This window comes from Eulemur rufifrons, chromosome 30, assembly GCF_041146395.1.
Source record: "Eulemur rufifrons isolate Redbay chromosome 30, OSU_ERuf_1, whole genome shotgun sequence".
Taxonomy (NCBI): Eukaryota; Metazoa; Chordata; class Mammalia; order Primates; family Lemuridae; genus Eulemur; species Eulemur rufifrons.
This window is the reverse complement of record NC_091012.1, coordinates 113,409,977-113,422,284: the sequence shown is the minus strand read 5'-3', so window position 1 is coordinate 113,422,284 and position 12,308 is coordinate 113,409,977. Positions and strand designations below refer to the sequence as shown.

Here is a 12,308-nt window from a genome sequence, read left to right as displayed (position 1 = left end):
AAAAATATGCAAGTAATACGTGGTAACATCACTACTGATAACCTCAGACATTAAAAAATAATAAAATAATAATGTGGTACTATAAACAGCGCTACACACATAATTTCAACAACTTATGTGAAATTGATCTGTATCTAATAAATCACAATCTGCCAAAATTCACCAAAGTTGAAATAGACAATCTGAATATTCCTACAACTATTAAAGAAATTGAGTTAATGGTTAAAAATCTTCCCAAAAGAAATCTTCAGGCCCAGATGCCCTCACTGGTAAATTCTCCCAAACATTTAAAGAAGAATTAGCACCAGTCAGCTCTTCCAGAAAAAAGAAGACAAAGGAACACCTTCTGATTCATTCTATGAGGCCAGCATTACCCTGGTACAAAAACCAGAAACATATTTCAAGAAAAGTACTTGCTAACATTATTCATGAAATTAGACACAAAATGTCTAATTATGGATTCTTAGCAACTTGAATCCATCAGTATATCATAAAAGTAATAAGGTTTAATTCAAAATAAAAGATGGGTCAATATTTGAAATCCCATTAATATAATCTTCCCTGTTAAAAAACTTAAAAGACTAAGGGAAGACTGCATGACGTGGTGTCTTCCTATTTTGTATGAATCTCCCAGGGGTTCTTTGAGCTTCTTGAATCTGTATATCTAGAGATTTGGCAAGGCCTGGGAAATTTTCCTCAATTCACAATTTCAAAGATGTGGAAACAACCCAAATGCCCATCAATTCATGAATGGATTAGCAAAATATGGTATATGTATACCATGGAATATTACTCAGCTATTAGAAATAATGGCGATATGGCATCTCTTTGGTTCTCCTGGAGAGAGCTGGAACCCATTCTATTAAGTGAAGTATCTCAAGAATGGAAAAATAAGCACCACATGTACTCACCAGAAAACTGGCTTCCCTGAGTGCACATTTGGGAATAACACCAATTGGGTATCGGACAGAGGTGGGGGCTGGGGGGAAGGGATGGGTGTATACCTACTTGATGAGTGCGATGCCCACTGCCTGGGGAATGGACACACTTGAAGTTCTGACTGGGGGGAATGGGGGTGGGGGGAGGGGATAGGTGCATACCTACATGATGAGTGCGATGTGCACTGTCTAGGGAATGGACACACTTGAAGCTCAGACTCGGGGGGATGGGGAGGCATGGGAAATATATATAACCTGAACTTTTGTACCCCCATAATGAGCTGAAATAAAAAAAAAGACTAAGGGAAGAAAAATCACATGATTATATCAATCAATACAGGAAAAGAATTAGGAAAAAACCCAATATCCTTTCCTTATAAAAAAACTCTTTGCAATCTAGGAAGAAGAGAAAGAAGAGGTCCTCCACCTGATAAAGAGCTTACAAGATAAAACTACAGCTGACGTTACACTTGATGATGAACATTGTATACTTTCCTCCTAAAATAAGTAGCAATACAAGGATACCCACTCTCACCACTTTTATTTAACATACTATTGGAAGTCCTAGCCAGTACAGTGAGGCAAGCAAAGGAAACAAAAGGCATGCAAAATGGAAAGGAAAAAATGACTTGTTCCTATTTTCAGATCACATGCTTGTCTACCAGAAAATTCCAAGGGATCTATAACAAAAAGCTTGTAGAAGTAAGAAGTTAGTTCAGTAAGGTCACAGTATAGAACATAAAAATTCAATCATCTTTATATATACTAACAACAAAAATATAGAAACTGAAATTAAAAACTCAATACAATATATAATCTTGACAAAAAAATGAAATAATCAGATATAAGTCTAACAAAATATTTTCAGAACTCATATGCAGAAAATGACAAAATCAAACAACCTATAAATGAATGAAGAGATATATTGTATTAATGGATTGGAAGACTCAATATAGTAAAAATGTCAGTTCTATCTAAATTAATCTATAGGTTTCTTGCAGTTCTTATCAAGGTGCTCATACACACCTTATGCAAAAATTAATCCAACATAGTGCTAAACAGATATTTCCTAGATTTCACCAATAACAAGATCCATAAGAGAAAAAATTAATAAACTAGACATCAAAACTAAAATATTTTGCTCTATAAAGGCTCATGAGAAGATGTTGAAATTGAAAGCTATAAACTGGAAGAAACTATTTTCAAACCACATATCTGACAAACGGTTAGTTTCTAGAATGTGTCAAGTATGCTGAAAACTCAGCAACAGAAATACAATCCAATTAGAAAATGGACAAAAGCAAATGAAGGGCCATTTCACCAAAGAGACTATACTGATGGTTAATAAGCACATGAAAAGATTTTCAACATCATTAATTGGTAGGGAAATGCAAAACCACAGTGAGATTTCACTACAAGCCTATCAGAATGTCTGATATAAAAAATAGCGACAACACCAAATGTTGGCAAGGAATGTAGAGAAACCAGATCACTCATACATTGCTGGTCAGAATATAGAAGAGCACAGCCACTCTGGAAAACTCTTTGGTAGCTTCTTATAAAACTAAACATAAACATGCAACTACCATACCACTCAATAATTGAACTAATGGGAATTTATTCCTGAAAAAATGACAATTTATGTTTATACAAAACATGTGCACAGATACTTTTAGCAGATTTATTCACAATACCCAAAATCTGGAAACAACCCAGATGCCTTTCAATGAGTGAATGGTTAAATAAACCCTAATATATCCATACCTTGGAGTACTACTCAGCAATAGAAATGAAACATTGATAAGCATAGCAACTTGATTGAATGTCTAGGGAACTACGTTGAGTGAAAAAACATCCAAGTGTAAAAGGTTACATACAGTATAATTCCATTCATATAAAATTCTTGATATGACAAAATTATAGAAATGGAGAACAGATGAGTGGTTGTAATATTGCAGGGATGGAGTGGGGCGGGGAGGTGGCAGTAGCTATAAAAGGTCAACCTGAGAAATTCTTGTGGTGATAGAATATTTATATGTCTTGAATATATTAATATAAATATTCTGGGTTTTTTTGTATTGTGTTATAATTTTACAAGATGTTACCATTGGAGATAACTGGGTAAAAGGATGGGATCTCTCTCTTTCATTTCTTACAATTGCACATGCATCTATAGTAATCTCAAATATTTTTGTATTGGATAAAGATTATATTATAAAAATTAAAGAACAGTTAGATGGATAAAGACATACACACTGTGTTTGGCATTTGTAATACCTTGTTCATAAATTTGTTTGATATACTTGCTGGCTACGTATCTATTTTTATACTTGACATAAGTTATCTGAAACCCAGTCATACATACCCTGTCACCTTTGGCCTAGTTAAAACTGCCCCTCCCCATGTGGTTGTTTGCTATATAGCCCATTGCTTCTCATCTTACCCTCTCACTGACCTAAAACACATCACACTCCTCTCTCTCTCTCTCTCTCTCTCTCTCACTGTTTGAGCCCCCTGCCACCCCTGGACTTTTCTGTCATCATCCCTAACCTCTATGGCTCTCTCGGACCTGTGAATAATAAATTTCTTCTGTTTCATGCATTTGTGTCTCAGCTGACACACACACCTGAATCTAACTCTCCCCCTCCCCTCTCCTGCCCCCTCCGCAACCACAGGGCTCTCCTAGAGAGTGGCTATCTTGGCTAATGACCACTCTCAACAGAGAGATCTTAAAACCAAATTAGAAGAAACCATAACAATAAAAATATAACATATGTAATTTTGAAGGATAAAATACACATCATTTATGTTTATATGACTGCTAATAACCAGAGCTAGACTAGCAGAGTTCTAACAACAGCATTTAGAAAGGAGACATTTACATTTTTTTCTTACAAAAGATAATTGCTATGACTCATAATGTTGATTTTTGTTGACACGTATCATATAATTTAACAATCAATAACAAAAATGTTATTTGGAAAAATAGTATGTTTTTGAAATCAAATTCTGCTATTTATGAACTGGAAAAAGTCTTCAAGAACTCAGTGGTTAGTGATGATATTTAACAATGTCTGCTACTGCCTGACATAAAACATGCCCAGGTCTCTGGATAATTGTCGTGAAAATTTATTAAATTATGTAGGTAGCTGAGCATGATTTCACAGTTTTTTTTATAAAACTTTCCTTCCTATTATGCCAAATGACCAATTTTCCTCACAATTGAGTTTAGGTTTCCATCATACAGATTTGTAATTATGATTTATAGCACAAAGCAGATGAGTTTACTAGCTAGTCAGTGAAGCTGCTGATTTGATTGTAAAACACAAAGCTACAGCTCTTGTTATGCAAAGATGCCTGGATACCTGCCCTTAAAAAAAAAGCCCTATATAACCTGAAATAATTTATACCTATTTATACCACCAGAATACTTCCATGAAGAGAACAAAATTGAGCCTATTAAAATAGTTTGCAAGTGCTTGGGTTTATGAAAAGGAACATAAAGGCACAGTGTCATTTCTCTTTTCTGTCATTTTATGCAATTTGCTTAGATTCAGAAATACAGGTAAATATTTTAACAAAGAGAAGACTATAATGCCTGCTTAGGAGGTTATAAAATACCAGGCCTTTATAAGAGGTAGATTAGTGGATGGATGTATATAGACAGTAGATAGAGAGAAAGGGAGATAGAGAAATAGGTACATTGTGAGTGAATGAACAATTTTTGATGGGACGTGGTTTTCCTTTAGTAAAATTGGCCATAGTAAAATTTCCTACAGTGAATTGAAACCTGATTATTAGTGACATCCAACACTTCTTTTCCTTCTCTCATGTAATATTCTTCCTTTCTATTTCATTAAGAATATAGAGGAAATGCAGAGTCAGTACATTAACTAGCTTAATTTTATTTGCATCCATGTGCCTTGCCTTCCGTTGTATTACATAAGAAAAGTTCTCTGTGCTTTTACGCCCAGCCCTCCACTAATTTACTGAATCCCACCTCTACTCAACTACGTGGAGCTCTCCACTTTTCTCCTCTGTCTTCTATAATAATTTTTTATGGATTATTCCTATTGTCATACACATGTTATAATAGCTCTCAATGTTAAAAAAGCATACCTCTCTTTATCCCTTATCCCTACCAGCTACCGTTTCTCTGATCCCTCTTAATAGCAAAACAACTTGAAAGGCTGTTTGTACTTACTGCTCTCACTTCTTATGCCATTATCCTTTGAACTCAAGCTAATCCAGCTTTATTCCCCATCATTCTACTGATACTGCTCTTTTAGTTCACCAGTAACCTTGTTGCCAGATCTAATCATCCATATGCAATTTTCAACTTTCTGGACCCCTGTGCTCCACTTGATACAGTTAATCTCTCACTGTTTGGAAACAGTTGACCTCCAGGACTCAATTCTCCCTCAGTTCTCCTTCTATTTCTCTAGTGAGCCCTGCTCATTCTCTTTCGCTGTTTCTGTCCCCCTGACTTTCTACAGGCTATCATCTCTCCTCCTCATTTCTGTCCACATTCTTTCCCAGTGGGATCTTATTTGGTCACACATGAGATGTCAACTTTGAAATTGATAACTCCAGTCTCAACCTCTCTCTAAATCCAGATGCATATATCCACCTGCTATCTCAATATTCCCCTTACAGATACCTGTGAGGTTTCTCAAACTTCTTCAGGCCCTCTGCTCAATTGACATCTTATTAGAGAGGCCTTCCTGGAATACCGTGTATTAATATCCACATTACTCTCTCACCTTTTATTGTTTTACTTACCACCCTGAAATCCATGACTCAGGAAAGCAGGTGATTTGTTTCCTTCAATATTTCATCCCAGTGCTTATTATAATGCACGGCACATAAGTATTTTCTAAATTATTAAATGAAGGACTAAAACAGTGTAGAATAAAGGCATACTGAACACAATGAAATTGTCTAGATGGAATTGGAGTAGCACCTTTGCCATAACAAAACCTTGGTGTGTATATTATATTAGGTTCATTTTTCCTATGAGGAAAATCTTACTTAGAAATTTTAATAACTTCCCCAGTTTCCCAGAACTAGTGAATAATGGAGCATAGATTTAAACTTTTCTTAGTGTAGTGCAGAGGGAAAGGAAGACATGGTGATTGGTCAATGAGATATATTAGTTATAGTAGTATTATTAGTAGTAGCTGTAGACATTATTTTATCTTGAAATCTTCTGTAATTTAATTAAAATTAAAATTACCTACTTTCCCAGAAAATATATACAGTTTCTTAACAATGTTTTGAAATTTTAATTGTCTTTTCAATGTATAAGAAAAAATGTTATCAGAAAATAGTGGGGCTGGAAGGAGCATTAAGATATTCTATTCCAAACAATCACGTAAAGCCAAAAACCCTTCCCTCTCATCTATGTCAGTGGTTATACGGCATGTGCTTGACAGTCTTCAATGACAGAAAATTCTTTCCTTCACTGTGCCTCTCATCAGCAGTCTCTGACAGTGGATTTCTTACTCATTTTGAGCCAGTAATGAAATGTTTATAGTAAAAGCAATACTTGATTCAAGAATAATTTTATTTTTATTTTTGCTAATGTATTCTTAAAAGACAGCATAAAAAATTAACTTACAGATGCTTAGTTTATGGTGTAAAATTTACCTTAGCTATCATATTTGCACTGAATAACCCCAAAGCCTACTTTAAAAGCATTATGTTATGTCTCAAACTGAACATTTTTCTAAGAAGCATGGATTTGTGTTTTTTTTCCCAGTTGCCTATATGAATGAGTAATGTGATCTTCCACTTAATGCTTACCTTTTCTACTCTAGTCCCCTTGACAGAATCTTTGGACAACCTTTTTTTTTTCTTTTTTTTTTTTTAATTTCAGCATATTATAGGGGTACAAATGTTTAGGTTATATGTATTGCCCTTGTGCCCCCCTTCCCCCCGAGTCAGAGGTTCAAGAGTGTCTATCCCTCAGACGGTTTGCACTGCACTCATTATGTGTGTATATACCCTCCCCTCCCTCCCTCCATCTGCCCGATGCCCGATAAATGTTATTCCTGTATGTGTACTTAGGTGCTGATCAGTGAAACCAATTTGATGGTGAGTACATGTGGTGCTTATTAAGTCTCACACATTAGCTAGCTCAACAAAAGATGGGCAGGGTAGAGCAGCAATAGTCTCTAATCCTTCAGAAGGAAATTCAATCCCTTAAATGTTCTTCTCATCATTCAAGGGATGCCCCCATTCAGACAAGGAGGTATAGGTTAAGAAAGGAAGAATGTTTCATCCTTAGCTTTTTCATCATCATAGCAGCCAAATGGCAGTCAGAGTCAAGTTTCTCTATCTGCCCTATGTTTTGAGAGCCTGGAGTTAGAATCTCTGTAAGCAAGTTTAATGACATTATGCCACAGACTCTGGGATAATATATGAAAGAAAAGATAATCTCATGTGTTAGATTCCTAGGGCTGCCATAACAAAATACAACAGACCGAGCGACTTAAACAAAACAAATTTATTTTCTCACAGTTAGGGAGGCTAGAAATCCAAGATCAAAGTGTCCTAAAGTTTGATTTCTTTTGAGGCCTCTTCTTGGCTTGTAGGTGGCCACAATCTTGCCATGTCATTACTTGGTCTTTTCTCTATTCACATGCCCCTGGTGTCTGTGTCCAAATCTCCTCTTCTTATAAGGACACCAGTAATATTGGATTAGGGCCCACCCTTATAAACTCATTTCATTTAATCACCTTTTTAAAGGCTCAACCTTCAAACACAGTCTTGTTCTGAGATACTGGGGATAGGGTTTCAACATACGAATTTTGGGGGGTAGGCACAATTTAGCCCATAACAACTCAGAAGAGCCAATAAAAGGGCAAGGTTCTTCTTTAAACCACCATGTTAACAATTCTGTTCTCTTTTTTTGTCATAATTTAAAGACTATTTGTCAAAAAAAATTACTTATTGAAAATATAAAATATTCAAGTGGAAAATAAATAGATTTTATTTGTAAAAGTAGTTAATGAAAAGTCATGTTCTTGATGACTTGACGTTTCAAAAATGAAAACTTGTATTCTTATTTGAAATAAACAACTATAACAAAAATAATGGCATCACTTAAGGTGCTAGTATATTTCTTACTGTCTCTTTATCTGAAAAAGTTATTTCTAATGTCATACTAAGTATTAGAAATTGTGCATTGTGGAAGAGAAATGCAATACCATTAAAATGATTAAAAATTAATTTCCCGGGATGAAATACTTTCATTACTAAAATTAAGGCTATTTTTACTTTACTTTTGTTTTTTTTTTAACAGGTAAAGAAAATAGCACATTGGTTTATTTTATGTGGTTGTTATATTTTATTTTCCAAGTAATACTGATTAAAAACATTTACACACCTATTTTTAAGTCCACAGTTTAGCACTCTTATTTGTATGGCTTTAAAAGTTATAGCACAAGATCTTTACATTAAGGATGGGGGGGGATTCCATTCAAAACAAAGCCTGATAATTATATACATGTTTTTCTCTGTACTTTATTTTAAATGCATTAACTTTAAATGATACTCATCTTTTTTTCACTGGTGGTAAAATACTAGTGCAACTTTTCATCAAAATAAAGTTTACCACAGATGTAAATGAATTTTCCCAATTGAAAATGGCCCTTCAGCGGCCATTAAATGAAATTTCTCAACCTAAGTGAAAAAAAATTGGTGGTTGTCATTATAAGCAAAAATATAAAGTAATATAGCATTATCTACATTGCTCCTTACAATACAAAACTTTGAAAGAACCAGAGATGCTTTGTAGAAGTTTAGTTGTTTTTGAAAAGGCACATCGGTGTGGATTTTTTTTTAAACATTCTAGAAGTTTTGCCACCACCACTCTTTTCTAGTGCAGAGATGGCATCTGTAACTATTAGGGTAAACAAGAATGTTTCTTCAAACTAAAGAATGCCAGAAGCCAAAATTCAACTGCACAGTAACAATGCACTTTTCTTCATGCAGCCTTGTCTTTCCTATATAGTCAACTTTCTAACATGCATTAGAATACATAAGCTTGTATTCTAATGATTTTATGTTTGATTTTACAATATGGAAAAAATTTGAGGAAGGACATGACCTGGAAAAGAAAAAAGAGAGAACCTTTAACACAATGAAAATAGATACATTCTTACCCAACTATGTAATAAGAATATAATCCATTTAAGTTTTCTGAAGTATACTCCTTTAAGCTCCCCTTCATTTATGGGAAATAACCCTCCTCTGGGGCATTAAGTGGGGGGAGGAGAAACAGTTTGTTTTGATAAACAGTTCAGCATAACAGGAAATAAAGTTTAACTTTGGTCCATTTGTCTGTTAGCTTTAAGGACAGTCACACTGCCCATAATCAGTTCAAAAACCCAACATGTAAACTTACAAATATATTCATTTGTTATTTCATTCTAAAACCGGCAATAGCTGTTGTCTTCATCTCCTGCCTTTTCAACTTGGGAATCCGCTGTTGGCTTGGTCTCTAAATCCTCAGCATTTTCCTGATCTTCCCCGGCCGCCTCAGCAGCCTCTGCTTGGCTAGGCTCTTTCTCCTCCTGGGTCAGGATTTCTGGGATCACGTGATCCAAGTCTGTGTCTAGAAGCTCAGTTTGTACTTTCATTGGCATCTGATTTACCCATTCAACGTGCAGCTCCTCCACATGTACCTGAGTACCTTCTTCAGTCTGAATTCGACCCGCTTCAGGATAATTCACTTGGACTTGCTCTGGAAGTTCACTTATATGTGAATTGTCCACTTGGCTGTCCTGGAGCAGATCTGGATGAGCTTTTTCCACAGTTACTTGTGCTGAATCCACCTGGGCCTGATTGAATGGTAACACATGCACATTCCTAACTTGTTCTGTAATAGTCATTGATGTCACAGGTTCAGTATGAACACATGTTTCTACTGAAAGAACTTTTTCAGTTACTATTCTCTCTGAAATATTGTGAGCATCACTGAGATGCTTTTTTAATTCATCTCCTTGTATAAACCACAAGTCACATAAACTACAATGGTTGGGTTTAGCTCCAGTGTGTATTACCAAGTGATCCTTGAACTTGTCCCAGTTGCTAAAAGTACTGTTACAGACCTGGCATTCATAAAGCTTCCTTCTTCCCTTTTTTGCCACTCCAGTTTGGCATGCAATGAAGTGACATTTAAGGGTGCTATTTCTAGCAAATTTTTCATTACAATTTGGACATTCAAAAGGTTTCTCACCTGTATGTTTTCGAAGATGCTCTTTAAAATGTCCAAAATGATCAAACTGTTTCTCACAGTACTGACATATGTGAATTTTTTTCCCAGGTTTTTGCTTCTTACTGACTCCATCTTTTTCAAGGTGGTGAGAATTTAGGTGCTGTTTCCATGCACGCTCCCCAAAATACCATTTATTGCATATTTCACAGTTGAAAGTCTCAGTGGAGTGTGACTTCATGTGTTCCTTAAAATAGTAAAACAATTTAAATGAACAGTTACATTTCTCACAATGGAACAAGTCCTTCACATGTGACAGCTGAGGTTCTACAATTTCAATATCTCCTACCTGTTTGCTTGTGGGGTCAGCTGCACAGCCATCTTCTTCTTTAGTCTGCCCTTCTCTGTCACCTTGACGGTAGTTGCTGGTAATATCTGCAAACAGTTCTGGAGCGGAATCATCAGAGGAGCCTGTGCTCTGTATGTACTTAATGCACTGCTTGGCAGAAGCCACTTCCTGTAACATTTCAATGTCTTCATCTTCCACTTCGATTGTGTCTTCGGCAATCTCTACCTCAATTTCAACAGGTTCTGATTCTGCAGACGGCAACGACTCAGTTATCACATTTGAAGTTTCTGCAATCTTCCTTTTTTTGGCTTTACTTGTTTCTATGGTATTTTTCTTTAATGGAGCTGAGTTTTCTTTGCTCCTGACTTCAAGGGCTTTGGTAGCTCCTAGCATTTGTAGGAACTCTGCTGCTTTCCATACATCATTGGCTTCTTCTTCACTTCGTATCATTAATTTTGCTGTATACATGAACTCAATTAAACGACGAAAAGCCATTTTACTAACACCTTCTATCTCCACCAAAGGTTCCTGAGTAAACTCCTGAAAGAATTTGTAGAAGAACTTACTGCAAGCAGCCAAAACAGCTTTGTGGGCCTTAAAATGCTGTCCATCCACAACCAGGGTGATGTCCGTAAACTGGCCCTGCTCTCGCTGCTCATTCAATCCGTCTAGGATCATTTTATGATGTTCAGGGAACTCCTGAAAGCTCCCCATCGCCGCTTCAGCCTCCATCACGGCGGTTCGGGTGCTGTCGACTATACTGCGTCAGCACGTCGCGCTCTGGGTGACGCAAACGCCCTTCAAGCGCCAACCAGGAGAAGACGGCCCAGGCCCCCACCCGCCCAACTCAGTGGATGGGCGGAGCCAACCGAGGCGATTTGGCGCCTTCGTTGAGGGCAAGGCCGTGTGCTCTGAGGGAAAATTGGGATGTGGTGAGGTTGGGGCTCTACAGAGCCTGGCTTCTCCAGGAACTGGGAACCTAAATCATGGCCTTTTCACTTCCCACCCTCCTGCGTTTGACTTCAGTTGCAGGCACTTCCGACTCCAAGCTCAGAATAAACTTGATAACCATGCTGGTCCTCTATGGCTCCTCCAGCCATACCCCACTCCGCCCACTTTGCTTCCTCGACCTGGGTCAGCCCTCTTTCCTCTCTGTCCTCCCAGTCCTCTCTTTCCCTGGGCACGATTCGCCCCACGCCTTTATCGCTAAGCCGAGGCTCACCCTCCGTTTTCCCCGCGAGAGCAGGGCGCTCCCTCCGCCCGGGTCCAGCTGGAGCGTGAGCGCTGGCTCAGACACCCCTGTGGCCGCAGTGGGTGCAAGCACGTTCAGGCCGCCTCACTTTCTTGAGAAAATTTTCTTGAGAAACAGGAAAATTTATAGCCATTAAAATATTATACAGTTTCTATGTTTCAGATAGAAGATCAATGGGTAAAAAGGGCAATCAAGGCCCGGCATAGTGGCTCACGCCTGTAATCCTAGCACTCTGGGAGGCCGAGGTGGGCGGATCGTTTGAGCTCAGGAGTTCCAGACCAGCCTAAGCAAGAGCAAGACCCGTCTCTACTAAAAATAGAAAGAAATTATATGGAAAGCTAAAATATATATAGAAAAAATCAGCCGGGCATGGTGGCGCATGTCTGTAGTCCCAGCTACTCGGGAGGCTGAGGCAGGAGGATCACTTGAGCCTCACTTGAGCCGAGTTTGAAGTTGCTGTGAACTAGGCTGATGCCCACACTCACTCTAGCCTGGGCAACAAAGCAGGACTCCGCCTCAAAAAAAAAAAAAAAAAGAGCAATCAAAATA

The 12,308-nt window shown here is 37.4% G+C and overlaps 2 protein-coding genes across 2 annotated transcripts in view; one reads left to right on the top strand and one right to left on the bottom strand.

Moving 5' to 3' along the window:
• CFAP47 (cilia and flagella associated protein 47) overlaps window positions 1-12,308 on the top strand; it is a 541,061-nt gene that overhangs the window by 348,603 nt on the left and 180,150 nt on the right. The gene's annotated exons all lie outside the window — the stretch shown is intronic.
• Window positions 8,237-11,239, bottom strand: LOC138378636 (zinc finger protein 131-like). The gene is made up of 2 exons (XM_069463985.1): window positions 10,508-11,239; window positions 8,237-10,405 (listed from the first exon to the last, which is right to left on the bottom strand). Exons 1-2 carry the CDS (start codon window positions 11,237-11,239, stop codon window positions 9,374-9,376), a joined length of 1,764 nt encoding a protein of 587 aa, XP_069320086.1. The 3' UTR covers window positions 8,237-9,373.